The sequence below is a fragment of the Emydura macquarii genome, unplaced genomic scaffold (assembly GCF_026122565.2).
Source record: "Emydura macquarii macquarii isolate MOO-44397 ecotype Brisbane River unplaced genomic scaffold, CSIRO-AGI_Emac_v2 contig_2481, whole genome shotgun sequence".
NCBI classification, from domain to species: Eukaryota; Metazoa; Chordata; order Testudines; family Chelidae; genus Emydura; species Emydura macquarii.
Window position 1 is genome coordinate 3,372,542 of NW_027132618.1, and position 15,903 is coordinate 3,388,444.

Consider the following 15,903-nt stretch of genomic DNA (forward strand, 5'->3'; position numbering starts at 1 on the left):
TGTGAGGTCTTATATGAAAGTCAGGGTCACATGCATTGTTAATGCCACTGTGAAATGTGTGGACAGTTACTATGTAAGGAGCTAGGTGGAACACTGAAAATATGTTCTTAGATGTTGTGTCACAGCAGAGGTGGAGAAACAGATTTCCTGTCAGTCAAAAGATGTTTATTCACCTGTCTCTCTCTCTGCAAGTGAAAATTAAGCATTGCAAGCTAACACAATGGCGGTATTTACATACAAAGTCAACAGAGAGATGTGAAGTCAGCAAGGAAAAACACATGGCAGGGGAAGAGAACCTTATCTTGAGATACACCTCAAAAGATTTGCTGGACTATATTTGGGAAACAGAGAAGACCCTCTGTCATCCTGCACCTAGAAAGTAAACATGTAGTGCGTTGACATTCATGAAAACAGGATCCCAACCAGCCTGGGTTGAAGACACTGCAAAAGGCTTTAGGTGACATGAGCTTCATTAAACAGGAGGTTAACCTAATCGTTAAGTTTAGTCTCTAGAAAGCATGTTATGATTTTATTTGATAAGTAACCCTTTCATTTCTATTATCCTTACTCACTATCTCTTGAGTCTGATGATAAACTTCTTCTTGTTTTCACTATAAATATATCTCAGTGCTGTGGTATTAAGGAAGAAGCTGATCCCGAGTTAAATCATATGAGTTGGTATGTATTGCCTTGGGGACAACAGACCCTGGTATTTCCGTTAGTGTTCAGAGGTGAAGGGGCTGGATGCTACAGGGGAACACTCACAAAGGGTTCGGTTCGGGGACAGTGTACACCAACTGTTAACCTGCATGGCAAAGGAAGGGCTGGTGTAGCCCAGAGGAGAAGGTTCAGGCAGCTCACAGACTTGTGGTGTCATGGAGCAGACACCCAGTTAAGCACAAGGAAGTCTCCCTCACCCTGGAGGCAGGGGGGTAACAAAGTGACTCAGTCCTGGGCACCACGAGAACTGTCACAATGGGGACAATGTAAAAATCAACGGACTTCAAAGGGAGACTGCCTATGAGAAGACTGCAAGAGTAGATCCAATACGTAGATGATATAATGGATTTCAAGAGAAGGGAGGCAATTGATCCCCATTCATCTGAGATGTGAACTGGACTCTGGGAAGAACAATGGGCGAAACATCTGACCGATGCTTTAAAAAAAGTGGGGAACGTTTTGCAGTCGAAACACTTGTGAGCATACCTATAGCAAGGAGAGGCTCTGTCCACATTCACGAAACCAAAGTATCCATGCTTGCCTCCCAGTCTAGCACCTTTCCGATGCTTGTATTCACAGCAGGAGCTCAGCCTGTCCACCTGTATCCCATTGAGGAAAAAGGTGAGACTGAAGGGGAAACCATGGTGCCGTTTTGAGGTAAATGGAAAGGTCTCTGTAATAGGAGAAAGGAAAGAGTTAATGCTTTATTGTCTGTGTCCAGTGACCTCCATTTTGTCTGCATATGTGCCAAAACTATGGACCCTGTGAGATTAGGCTCTTTGACTCTCAGCTGCATTAAAGATCATTATGTGTGAAATTCTACCCACTGAGATCCACAAAAGTCATCCTTGTCCCCACCCCCACAGCAGCATCTTGGAGGTGTTGTAACACATGTATGGCCAGCTAGGTCATTGTCAGTACAGCCATTCAAAACTTCACAGCTGCAGTAAGGCTAGGATTCAGAGCTTGCCATCTCAAAAACACAGGCCCCTACCACTTGATTTGCAGATACATATTGATTAGCTGTTAGCTAGCAGTATAGGGCTTATGACACACAGCTGAGCAGTGCTGATTCTCTCCAGTAAAGGGCAGCAAGACACTTACAGATCTTTATCACATTCAATGAAAAGTCAGATGCAAACACAATCAGTTACATACAACTTATTGAGTGAAACAGAACTGGTGGTTCAAATGCTTCTCTCAGTATGAAGACTAAAATCACCTCTTCAATAACAGTTGTCATCACTTCAGGTTAAAGAGACTCATTAGCATGGCACCATGAGGGAATTGTACTGCTCCTGGGTATAGGCTTTATGCAGGGGAACTCCATGGCATTAGTGGTGATGGAAAGAAATCTTCCTACAATCGCTGGGCTGGCATAAGGACTGTAATCTGTGGTATCCCACCCCGTCATAATTGCAGATGCCCCTTCTTCCTCCATAGTCAGCTAGGCAGAGTCAAAACAGTGCCCCGTTGTGTGATGTATAGTGATTATGGAGTACTCCCTCATGCCTGCAGCACAACCACCAATCCCCTACACAGCAGAACAACTGTGATTCCACTGCATCTGGGGACTTCTGATCTTAACCAGGAGGTGATTTTCAGCTCTCATTAATAGCAGATTCCCAGGGCCTGATTCTCCTCTCACTCTTGATATACACCAGAATAACTCTAGTGAAGTCAATGGAGCCACACTAGTGTAAAACAGATTAGAATGTAGTTTTCCTTCTGGAACAATAAACAGCATACACTGATATATTACTGTTACTTGGAAACAGATAATTTAGTATTCAGGGACAGTTTACTCCTGCAAATATTTTATTAACTGTACATCTCTATCCAAAAATTAATCTAACCCACAGTATTTTGTTAAATCACTCCTCTAAATTCCTTCTTCCATAATTTGCAAAAGTAATTGCAGCCTCATTTTCAATCATGGAACAGTAAATCTAGATTTAGGTCGGAGGCAGCTGGTTTATAAGTCCCTAGATGCGCATATCTTGACTGAGCTCAGCTGAAATCATTTTAATATCACATCAACAGTTTATTCAGAAAATAAGATGTTGCCAGAATTAAAATGAATTCCTCAACTTTTAATCCTTACCTCCTTCCAGCAACTTGCCTTTGTAGACACAAAGGTTTTCTCCTCCACAATGTTGCTGATAGACTTTGATTTCATCTCTGTAATCAGTGTCATCATGAGACAAGTGCACACTCTTTCCTAAGTAGATCATTGTAACAGATGCATTGCTGTGTAATGAGGGCTTATGGAATTTTCCTGAGTCCTACAACGGCAGCATAAAAAATGCATTCAATAACCTGACTTCTTACTAGAGGTGAACAAAGGGGCAGCACTGGGGAGACATTTTTAAAGTACTCATTCACATCTTTTTCTCTCACTGAATTTAACCTTCCTGAATTGCAAATAGATTAAAACCTTGGGCCAGTTCTGTGGCCCTGATTCATCCCCTATTTAACACTCTACTGGTGCAAAGAAGCCTTAAAGCTGCCCAACATAGGCAACTGAGGATTCCCTGACATGGGGACACTGGGCATACCAAGAATGTACCTGGGAGAAGGCGGCATGGCCAGAGTGCTGATGGAGTCAAGCAGTCCCCAGATGGCATAATAGAGCATCGGGTCAATCTAGCCGGAGTTAGTTAAGAAAGCCCTGTGGCTGCTCTTACTCAGAGTGGGGCAACCCTGCGGATCATGGATGTGCAAAGGTGGCATACAGCCTGTTTTGCCGATCACCTAGGGTCCTGCACTGTGCACAGCTCCACCAGACCCAAGAATCGGGCCCTATGTGTCTTTAACAGACAAACACTGTCCAGACAGATGAACTACATTTTCTTCTTTGAACTGGCAAATGCTTAACCAAATCTGAAATTACCAAATTTTATCCAAAACCCAGATCAGCTTTCCTCCTAGCTGTAGAATCCTACATCTAACTAATTCCTGTGTGTCAGTTTACTTTTCAAATTGAATCCATTTAGAATTCCTCCATTCTGTTTGCATAGCCATTTGAGTTAAAGTAGGGTGACCTTAACATAGCAAATCATGTATTCAATTTAATTTTTCAATTTGTGAATGCTCTGCAAGCAGACATTGATTATTATTAATTTGTACACTATTAAAAATTCTTTGATTAGGGCTTCATGTGGAAAAAAAGTTCAGCCACTGAGTTCTTCATGATTCACTGTGGCCCTGATTCAGCAAGACACATAAATATGTGGCTAACTTTAAGCACTTAAGTAATCCTCAAATTTAATCTGTTTCTGTTCTCTTTTATGACGTCAAAGAAAGGAGTGGGGTATTTCCCAGCACAGCTTCTGATTAAGGGGCCTGTGAGAACAATCGCGAACTGGCAGGAAGATGGACTGGGTGATCCAATCAATCAGTCTTTTCCACATCTGCCTTGTATGAATCTGACTATAATGTGGGCTTAATCATTCAGCTGCTATACTGGCAAGCTCTTTTTGAAGTTAATGGCGGTTCTGCCTGAGAAAAGACTGAGTCCTTTATGCACCATAAAAGCCAGTTTTTCAGTTCTTCTGCAGCAAGGAAGACAAACACATTGTTTATTTTAATGGAGCAATCAATGGATGCTGTCGGATACGAGGACAAATCATGAGTAGATTATGCTCTCAATACTCTGATCTCGATTCTGTGAATGCCCCTGCTTGTCCAGTGGTTTGATACATTTGATTCTCTTTAACAAAGGATTTTAGGTTCACGTTTGTGCATGCCTGTGTAAAACCACTTTCTTCACTGGAAATGCTTTATAGATGGATTCTGGGAAGGAATTCACATAATAAAATAATCAAAAGCTGGGTTTTCAGGAGTATACAGGGTTTAGCTATGGGGGTCGGGAGAAAGGAAGAGACAAAACCTCCTGGCAGGTAGGGTTTAGCTTCTTCTAGTTTTTGAGCTGGTTCACTTGCAAGTGTGGATTTCAGTCCTGCTCAGTAGAATTAGTGCACAGTGCCTGTCTGGATATTAATATATTAGAATACGCTACTGAATTAATTTGGCTCTGGAAAACAATCCCAGGCTGCTGCATTCAACAGAGGACAATATCTCAGCACAGCTTTCAAGGAAACATTTAGGACCAGATTGTGCCATAAAAGCACTCTCCAAAGTAGAGATCCAACTCAAACTGCCACTGTAACTTTGGCACTGACAAAGCACATCCTTGCATGTGTGCTGTATGTGTCCCCCAGCACTGGCCCTGTCCTGATGATCTTGCTCCTCTCTGGCCTCTTGAGGAGGCTGGCATGACTTCCACTGCTAGCCAGATTCAGCATGTCTTTAACCACTTCAATGCCTCTTCCCATACTCAAAATAGCATGTGTGGTAAAAGCACCTCTGAGGCAAGAAATATAGATATCGGAGGGGGTGGAGAGGAGGAAAAGAGATCTCATACCTTTGTTAACAGCTGCTCTAATCCATTTGGTGCAGTGGTTGGGCGAAAGTGTCTCCCCCTGGAAGTCCCAGGCCTAACTCCCTTTATGTTCTTATCCCCTTTTTGGGCTGGAGGTGGCACCGGTATCACGTAATTGTTAATGATGGGAAGTTGATATGGGGATATTCCAGTTGAATAATCCAAAGAGTTCATAAATCTCATCATGCTTTTCTCTCTCTGCAATCACATTTAACCAGGTCAAAACCAAGTTCATGCAAACACTGAGCCTGCACAGCACAACTCAAGAACATACTGGACGTCCGTGGTTTGACTATTCCTTCCATTTTACATTCACATTTTCCAAAAGGGCCTCTAAATTTGTGCCCACAACTTAGCTTGTGAAATGATTCGTGTGTGCAAAACCATGAATCTGCACATGCAAATACAACTGGAGGACCTGAGTCCTGGCTCCTTGAAAATTTGACCCAAGAATCTAGTAAATTGATTATAATTTTTTTTGTGTTAATTTTGTATTACCTATGCCAGAATTTATCCATCCGGACATTATTTGGCACAGAGTTATCTCAAGGTATTTCAAAGGACTTTATTCTCAATGATAGTGGAGCTTCATTCCTCCTCCAGGATGAAATGCATCCAAGAGCACAGGAGCCAAAGATCCTGAAACAGGAGGCAGGTGTACAAAAGAAACTCAAACCCTTGCATGTGTGGGAACTGGGCTCTGTGGGAGCTCCACATAAACAATCCTACTTGGGAACTGGCAGCTATGGGAGCTGGCTGGGAGAAGGCTTGATGGCTCATGGTTACTTACTGCAGTACCTTGCAGTGACTGCACAAGAGTCACAGCTCCTATTCCAGCCCCCAAACCACCCATCCCTTTATCAACATAAAGCCTATTCACTTGATTTTTTTCAAAGCTCTAGAAGAAGAGGCTGAATTTCCCCTTTAGGGAATTACATACACACTGTGAGCAGGTTCCACTAGCTTAGCAGCTCCCCTTCCCTATTCCTGCTTCTTTGGCTTGGGAGGAGGAGTTCTGGTGAGGAAAGGAGAGGAGGTTGCTGCTCCTTTACAGCTGTCGATTATAAAGGGAAGGCTTTGCTGAAATCTAAATACCCTCAGCTATCCCTGTTAAGAGGTAGGCAACTCCCCCTATAGAGAATCTCCACAGAGAGTGAAGATTTTATAGGCACAGAAAGATTACTCTGTAAAAAAAGGATCCATTGTGTTTCTCAGTGCTCTGATCCAGGTCTGAATATGAAGCCAAGAGGACAATGTCTTTTGTGAAACAAAAGGAAGGGAAAGGAGGAGAGTCTGAACAAAAAGCTGATGATAAATAACTGCGCGATTGACTCTTAGTCTGTGGTTCTCAGTTCTAAGGTGTACAGTATTAATCTACTTTTAAGTCAGTCATTCTTTCCCTGGGGTTCCTAAAATTGTGTAATTCTCAGAAAGAAACAAGGACTAACCCCATTGGGAAAATGATGATCATGTTCAAGTTCCAAAGGCTTTTGTTTGACTCTTGAAGAAGTCTTTGGTGTGGATCGTGCTGTGGGATACCCAAGAAGTGGCTGTAGTCGAACTGGGCGTTGCATATTTCCTGGTGCAGTGTTTGGCCGAGGAGAGGAAGACTGGACCATTGAAATAAGAGAACAGCCATTTAAAATGAGCATTCATGCACATTCCAGAACCTAGAAGTAATCTAATGAGGGACCCAGTACAATTATAGATGAACCTTTAACCTATTGTTTAATCAAGCCTTGCAATTTGACATGTAGTTTTCTTATAAATTAAAGGTGAGTAGAAACATGTAGCTACTAAAACAGGGCATACAACAGGGGTAGAAGGTGCGTAATCCCAATACACAAAAATTTTGAGGACACAAAAAAGTTATTGATCAAGATTTTCAAAACTGACTAGAGATTTTGGATGCCCAAGTTGAGACACATTAAGAAGGCCTTATTTTCAGAAAGAGCCAAGAACCTTCCCTCTGAAGAACATGTCCCTTTATGGTGTCTCAAATTGGGCACCCAAAAATCCCTTCTGTATGCAGTGTTGTTGTAGCTGTGTCCGTCCCAGGATATTGGAGATACAAGGTGGGTGAGGTAATATCTTCATTAGACCAACTTCTGCTGGTGAGAGACACAAACTCGAAAGCTTGTATTTCACCAACACAAGTTGGACCAATAGAACAGGGGTCCCCAATGGGGCATGAGCTGTACATGGCCAACCAGTGCATTTCATAAGGCCCGCGGCCTGGTTCAATACAATATACTAATGGCTAATTCATTAGTGTTTTGTTGTCATGTTTACATCATTTTAGTTTACACATGTGTGTAAACAGACAATACTGTATATAGAAACAACCTATCTAAATACATACAAAACAAGTTGAACTTAAAATATAAATTACTACAGGTGACTTTATATCTTAGGGCTAGTCTACACTAGAAGCGCTACAGTGACGCAGATGCACCGATGTAGCTGCGCCACTGTAACACATCTGGTACATCTGGTGCAGAGCTCTCCCATCGGCATAATAAAACCACCTCCGCAAAAGGTGGTAGTTTTGTTGGTGGGAGAAGCTCTCCCACCAACATAGCGCGGTCCCCACCGACACTTAGGTCGGTGTAATTTACGTCACTCAGGGGAGTGGCTTATTCACGCCCTAAACAGACAAGCCCTTATTAGAATATGTAGAATCTGTTTGGCCCGCACAATGTTGTGCTTAGGTTTATGTGGCCCTCCTGTGTAATAAAGTTGGGCACCACTGCTTTAGAAGATATTACCTCACCCACCTGGTCTCTCCGTTCACTTCTGAAAAGTTTTGGCCATAATCTAATTTTTTCTATCGTCAGTTAACAATGCAGCCCTCTGGTGATTATAATGAGCTTATAAACACACTCCCAGTTTTGGTATTGATGATAAAGATTTCCATAATTTAGATCACTTAGGCTATGTACACACTACAGATGAGGTTATGTCACTCAGGGGTGTGAATAAGCGACCCCCACAAGCGACATAAATTACACGGACCTAAGCACTGATGCAGAAAGCTCTATGTCAACAGGAGAGCTTCTCCCGCTGACATAGCTACCGCTGCTCATGGGAGCTGGAGTAATTAAGTCAACTGGAGAGCTCTCTCCCATCAGCTTAGAGCGTCTGCACTAGCAGTGCTGTATCGGTGCAGCTGCACCGCTGTAAGCTCTGTAGGGTAGCCATAGCCTTAGTGACCTGTTAACAGAACTGACCCACTAAGTCCCCCATCCCTGTTTTTGTCCGATGACTGCAAAGGTGTTAACAGGCCACTGCACTGTGAATGGTCCCTGAGCATCTATTGTAACTACTTACGCTAAACATTCTGTTCCATCTTGCATTTAGCTGGGATGCTAAGAGTACCTTCCCCAGACCTGAAGAAGAGCTCCATGTTGCTCAAAAGCTTGTCTCTGTCACCAACAGAAGTTGGTCCAATAAAAGATATTACCTCACCTGTCTTGTCTCTCTAATATTTATTGTAATGATGCAGATCTCATGTTGGGTGGTGGTGCAGATAAGAGAGAGAATTAAGGTATTAAAACAGGTTTATCATGAAACAAAGCCACTGTTCTCTAAGTACTGACATGCCACTCCCACATAGTTTCCCCTCTAAGAGGCTGGTCCTACTCCCTTTGGAGCAATCAGTGCTACAGAGTAGAGATGTAACACGTGTACATACAATGGTGCAGGATTAAGGGTAAGACTCACTGATTGTGAAGGACCGGATTGCTCTCCATCAGCTAAAGCCCGGTGCCCATAGTGATTTCTTGGACCAGCAGGTGGATGTGGAGAGAGCAGAGGATTAATATCTTCCACTGATCTTCTTGATCGTTCCACCTATAGGAACAAAAAGTTATACATCTGAACTCTGTATGAGAGGAGGCTACAGATACGGTCATGAAACGCTGAACCAGTCTTCTGAAACTGCCCATAGCAGGTGTCTCTGAATAACTATCACTTTTGGCGGGTACTTGAAAAGTACTTAGGTTGTTAATCTTTAAATGGAAGAAAAGATCCAGGTCTAACAACAAAGCAGGAGGAAGGGGCAGAAGGCTAAAATGGAAGAGGAGGAAAGAGAAGAGAGAGAATGAGAATTCTCCCATTCTTTTTGGTTCCCGGTTCTGTTGCCTCTCTCCCATCTTTCTGTCCCATTCCCTTCTCCCTCCCTTCTAGTCTTGTCCAAACACCTGATCCCCATCAGTTCCACTCCTCCTTCTCTTGTTGCTGTGTATTTTTTTTAATCTCTGCCCTGTCCCTCTGTATTTCAGTCTCTTACATCTTGTTCGGTTTGAAGCTCCATTTCTTTTCTGAAGTTAGAGGATCCTTTGCAATCCCCTACTTCCTTCCTTTTTCATGTGTTCCCTCTTCTTCCCTCTCAAAGGCTCCATATGGTGGTAACTCTCTCTGGCAGTGGAGGGCTAAATGTGCCTTTACCCCCTATCCCTCTTACTGTGTAATCCCAGATCAACCTCTGGCCAGATTATCCGAAGATGATGGAGAAAGCTGTAAATTACACCTCCCTGCATCCATCTTTTTTTTTGTGTCTCAGAGGGGACTAACCCCAAGGGACAGAAGACAATGAGCACCAACTGCAGGGGTCCCACTGAGGGGAGCAGTTTTAATTTATGGCCAGGAGTCCAAAATGGCTGTTCAGGGGTGCCCTGGCCCATGCCAACCTCCTGTTGCCATCTTCCTAGCTAGTGTCAACTACCTTTTAGAGCTGCCATGATTCTTTACAGTCCTCCAGCAACAAGGGAGGATTGGGCCACTGCTTGTCCTCTGCAGCTGGCCTTCTGCTATAAAGGGTCCTAAATATAGACTAAACCACAGCTTCTCTCCAGTACTTCCTGGCCTGGGGCTAAGGCGAACATATCACAGTACTGGTATTTTCATGTATTTCCCGACTCTCTGTCCCAGCTGGAATGCAGAGAAAAGTGAAATTCAAATCTCTGATAGTTTGCATTTGTTTCTGCATGTAATCAAAGAACCAGACAGCTTCTTCACATGCCCAGTGTTGCCAACACTCATGATTTTGTCATGAGTCTCATGATAATTATTGTTTTCCTTAAAGCCCCAGCTCCTGGAGTCAAGTGGGTATGTGATGATTTCAATCATGATTTTTAAAGAAAACATAAGTTTCTAGCTGTTGTGGCTGTGGAGAAAGCTTCCAAATGTGAACCCAGTGCACCCTAGAGGTTCAAAAAGCAAAAGGCAAATAAAAAACCTACCAAATCTGTTATTTTTACATAATCTCATGATTTTAAAGCCAATCTCATGATTTTTGAACATCTGGGGTTGGCAATACTACCTACCCTCTGCAGCATATTCATTCCTGCTGATGAAGAATAAGAGATTGGCTGAGAAGATGGGGTCCCCAATACAATTTCTAAGTGCTCCAGCCAGGAGTTGCAGAAATTCAGATGGAGAGTTATTCTTCCCATGCAAGGGGTCTATTGGCTTCCTGGATAGATCTGCTACCGGCTTCCATGGGATTTCCATGAGTCTAGTGGCTGCACAATCAAACCCAAACACAGTGGTTCTGGAATAAAGACGCCCGAAAGAACTCTACCCTAACATGGTGCTGGTTCTGCTCAAGATCATGCAGAGGCAAGTAACACAGAGCAAGCTGGCCAAGTGCTCTGTATGCTCCAGTGACACATCCTTACCTTGATTCTCTGAACCCGCTCCTTCCTCACAAAATGTTCAAGTTTTCTTTTTATTTCTAGCTGATGATGACGCTGTCAGTGCCAGAGAGAAAGAAACCCTATTAATTACCATAATTAGGTGTCAATGAAAACAAGGCTGAGCTCCAGCTCTGGGTATTTCTCATGTGTCCTCCTGCTTATTACACCCATTGATCACTGTTCTATAACTATCATTGGCGTGCATTACTCTTCAGCGTGTGACATTATTACTTTCCCAACATGAAAATTTGTAAAGCTGCCGTGGCCAAGTCAGCTTTTACTTCTGCAGATGCTATTCCCACTGCCAGGACAGAATGCTGAGGGCAGAATTGTGCCCATAAAGCTTGCGTGGGCAGAGGGAATGTTGGTAGGGTTTTGGGTTTTTTTTTTTTTTTAATTTCTTTCTTTTGATTAGAAAAGTTGCATGATGATCAGCTCAGTGAATACCACATCCATAAACAATGTGGGTAATTGTTTATATTAACCTGAATTGCTCTCCGACAAGAGGTGGCATGTGCCTGCGGGAATAACCCTGCCCTTGACTAGGGCAGGGGGGGCAGCTCATAGCTGCACTGCCTCAGGAACAGACCAGAGCCACAGTTTGCCCCCCCTTACTCCAGGGGGAGGTAATTGTTACTGGATTATAACTGTAACAGATTCCTTCCTCCTACACTGGGAGAGGAGAGGGAAGGGAGATGGGGAACAAAACCTTGGCTGCACCTAGTCTTCTCCTGTTGCAAGGCACTATCTTGTAGAGCTGCACTTAGCTAGCAGGAAGCAGGCTGGACAGAGGCCTGGAGACAGAAATTTTGGGGGCTGCTCAGTAAGATACAGAGTCTGGTTTCATCCATCACGTTGCTTAGGTACCAGTTAAACAAAAGCTTTCCGGGGAAATCTGAGAATCTCAGCTTCCTGGAGAATGCCACAGCACCCTGCGTACCCACTCACCTGCACGGGAGAGGGGGAGTGACTCCACTCCAAGAGGGCTGGAAGGGGGAACCGTCTTATTCCTCAGTGTGGAAGCAGAGGGCAAGAGAGAATCTTGCCCTTCACTGATGCTTATTAGCTTTGGAAGTAGGCACATGTGCTACTGGGGCTCCATGGGGGCCTGGTGAGAATGCCTGCAAAATGTTCTGAGCCCCTTCACTTCAAGGCGCTGGGAGCTTCGAGTCCCTTAGGAGGCATGCCACAGCTAGCAGGAGAAGGCTATAAAATCTATTCAATCACTCAATGAGCCTCCAGGGCCTGATTCCCCACTGCCCTGCACTTTGTGCAGGCATTTACACCTGAAAGTATGCTGTCAAATCAGAATTCTCCACATACTTACACCAGCAGCAGCTTTTTACCTCACTGTGCACTGGTGTAAACAACTACCCCAGGTGTAAGGCAATGGGGCAATAATTCCCCAACTGCAGCATCTCCCGTCTATGTAAAATGACAATGGACAGCTGCACCAAGCACTCCAGTAGCAACACGGCATGAGAACCAGCTACCAGCAAGGACGCAGAGGCCTGGAGGGTATGCAGGTAGCCTGCTCTGCAGATCTGTGTGGGATCTCGAAGGCTGCATATTTGCCAGCAGATCTCTGACCTACTAGGCCATGGCCATGCTCCCTTCCCTCTTGCTAGATTGCCTTTTCCATCTGTGTGAGGGGCTCATGCAGTGGAGAAACTGTGGCTGGATTCTCAGAGCCATGCCTCCCCCTGGAGAGGGGGTGACTGGGCCTTCTATCTAGAATGTATTTCATAAAATGAAGTGAATCCCTCTGTGTAATCTGTTGTGGTAGCATCTGTGAGCCCTAGTCATGCACCAGGACTGCATTGTACTAGACAATGTCCAAAGAGAACACCATGACAGTCCCTGCCCCAAAACCTGTGTGGGGAGGTGTTACTGGTAGTTTTAGAGTCTGTTGATTCCGTCTAGTTAGGAATTTCACACGGTGAATTTTCTACTCTAACGTTGTGGTTTTTGGTATAGACAAGAAGATTGATGGTCTCAGAGACAGGACTGAAGAAGCAAATGCTTTAATGCTTGAGACAACACGCTGCATGGTGCGAGCTTGAAGAATGAATCAGATTATTTGAATATTCAGATTTAAGAACTGTGTTAATCAGAAAGCCATTCATTGAATATATGGTTAAGAAGCCAAGCTGGCCAATGCAGACAATAGTGAAGAGGACAGCTATTTAAATACCAGGCTCTGCAACCGGTTGGAATTTGCAGCTGAAGTTTGGGATCAGTTTAAAGCTCAGAATCTTTAAGGGGATACTGAACTTGAGCGAAATGCAACATGATTATGGAGATAATTGTGTTTAAACAGACATTAATCATTTTATTTTATTTTTTCTTTTAGGGATTGGAAACTGAGCTACAGATGGTGAGGGCTGGGGAGTTTCAAATGGCTGTGCTCTATACAGACCCACAATTCAGAAAAACACAGAAGAGTGTATAACGATATTCAAATTCTCAGTTCAAACACAAGCTGATGAGTAACAATACACTGAGGTGACTAGATTTTTTGGCACACGAGGGATTCTGACTGATCTGACCCTCATGACCTGGTGTCTCTATCTGAGTGCTGAGTTGGCTTCCTCTCCTCTTCACATGGTTGGCAGCGGCACTCTTTGGCAGATGCTAGGCACATCTTCCACCACCACTTGCAGAATATTGTGGATAGAGGGGATGAGCGTTGAGATTGGGGGTATTCCAGACACATTCTCCTTGTTTGAGTCATCAAGGCTTCCTCTCCACCAAAGAATACCCCTCTTCTCAGGGACAGCACCATGCCATACCAGCACTAGTAAATAGTTACTAGACATGACTAGGGAACTATTCTAATTCTAGTTCTAAGCTTATACCTGGACAATGTGTTCATACCTCCATGTCAAGGACCTTGTGAAATATGGCCTGAGCTAGGCACTCCCGTACATATTTTTGGTGATCCTTCCTCATAGCATTTAGCTGATACTCCTTCTCAGATATTATTCTTCCGTTTCTTGAAATCTGCCATAAGCAAATAAAATATAAATATTGAGAAAACGAAATCAGAGAACAAGATGTATTCTAAACAAATTCGTGTACAGAAGTGGAGCAAAATTACTTGAACACATACACTTTATTTGTATCTTCGCTATGTCCCCCCCTTCCATTAGAGACCATAGAGAGACAAGGTGGGTGAGGTAATATCTTCTAGTGGACCAACTTCTGTTGATGAAAGAGACAAAATTTCAAGCTTACACAGAGTTCTTCTTCAGGTTTGGTGGCAGCATGGAAAGGCATGGAGGTCTGAAGAAGAGCTCCATGAAGCCCAAATGCTTGTCTCTCTCACCAACAAAAGTTGGTCCAATAAAACATATTACCTCATCCACCATGTCTCTCAGTATCCTGCGACCAACACAGTTACAACAATGCTGCATGTAACAATTAGAGACAATAGAGATTTCTGAAAAATAAAATTGAAGATATGAACACAATCTTTAATTGGAATTTTCTAAATTTGCTAATCGACTTTATAGGCAATAGGTTAACACTGACACTGTTTTTTTAAAAACAAGTCAATTATCTAATAGTGTTTAATTATGACTTACAGATTTTGAAAAGAACCACCAGAAATATGCAACAAAGACATATTGGCTCTATTGTAATCATTCAAAGAAAAGTTCTTCTCACAATAGATTTGAGATACAAAGACAGTGGCATGCCTTAATAGCAGTCTTACTGTGTGGTAATGCACTGCCATTAATGTGTAGTAATGACTTACTGCAACTCTGCCACAGGCTCAGGCTATGCTAAGATTACCCAGTGTTTATGTACATAATTGATCCATGCCAATAATGGTCTCCAACACCACAAAGACAGGTAACTGATAGGCAGTCATGTTTATTATGAAGGGACAGTGCCTCGGTTTTAATTAATAGACCATGATGAGACAGTCAAAATTTAGGATCCTCAGCATTCAGAAGCAGTTTTATTCTGCTGCTAATGTCACTTGAGGAATTTTCAAAACACTAGAAAATCCTAACTGGGTCAGGAGAAGGTATGGTTTCTTTTATTTCCTGTTGGAATTTTTCCTGCTGGAATTCCACCACAGTGATCTCTCTCCTCCAGTCCCCACAAATTATTACTTTAATCCAATAATATTAAATTGGGAGAAAATGAATGATCTGTATTAAGTTAATACCTATCTTAGGTCTGTCTTAGGTGTGAGAATTGTTAAAGTTAAAGTTGCCTTGGAGCACACCCACCCATACCAATAATGAGATAACACATTTACAGCCCAATCATGTATGGTGCTGTGCGTCTTAGATAAGATAATGATCATCCCTCAATTTCCATAGTCTGCAATGCTGCAATGTGCTAAGTACCTCCAGCAATGTATTAACTGCAACTTCCTCAACTCCCAATGAAGTCCACGACGCCACTTAGCAGACAGCAATATCAGGCCCAGTGTAAGCACCTGTCCTCAATTTTCTAGGACTGTCCTGATTTTAGCACCACAACCCTGTGTCCCACAACCAGCACTATATTTAAAGGACTCCAAATCCCATAGGGTCCTGCGATATGTGAAGGCACTGTGATGTTGGGTGATAATGCAGTGGATGACCTTCTGATGCAGTGAATTGATAGAGCATCAAAATGTGATCACATTACATCATGCTGACACAGGATGACATCATGATATGTGTTTGTCTAGACAGACACATTTTTAGAAGTGGCGACCCTACCTCTGTATTGAAAAGCAAAAAATACTCAGCGGTTTGAGGTAAAAGTAACAAAAAGGAAGCCTTTAAACCCTACCAGCCCTGATCGCTGTAGATGTCGTCTTATTCTTGTATTGCTGAAGTATCCAGCCAAGTGTTTGTCTGTAAGGCTGTTGTAGGTTGCAAGTGACCTGAAACCAATAAATGAAGTCACAAAGGAGACATTATGAAAACTCAGAGCTTAGTTATTAGAGCTTTTTCTGGAGTTATAAATAATCTACCTGAAATTTAGATGTACAAAATGCTGTCTTGAAGAATCAATGCAGGCATTTTGTCAGAT

General features: G+C 43.1%; 1 protein-coding gene across 1 annotated transcript in view; it reads right to left on the reverse strand.

Annotated features, from left to right (window-relative positions):
- ERICH3 (glutamate rich 3) overlaps positions 1–15,903 on the reverse strand; it is a 50,080-nt gene that overhangs the window by 20,626 nt on the left and 13,551 nt on the right. Inside the window, exons 2-9 of the mRNA XM_067563320.1 lie at positions 15,661–15,754; positions 13,741–13,866; positions 10,846–10,917; positions 8,888–9,016; positions 6,613–6,774; positions 5,147–5,362; positions 2,825–3,005; positions 1,207–1,393 (exon numbers count right to left, since the gene is read on the reverse strand). Coding sequence (XP_067419421.1) covers positions 1,207–1,393; positions 2,825–3,005; positions 5,147–5,362; positions 6,613–6,774; positions 8,888–9,016; positions 10,846–10,917; positions 13,741–13,866; positions 15,661–15,754 — 1,167 coding nt within the window. The remainder of the gene's footprint in view (positions 1–1,206; positions 1,394–2,824; positions 3,006–5,146; positions 5,363–6,612; positions 6,775–8,887; positions 9,017–10,845; positions 10,918–13,740; positions 13,867–15,660; positions 15,755–15,903) is intronic.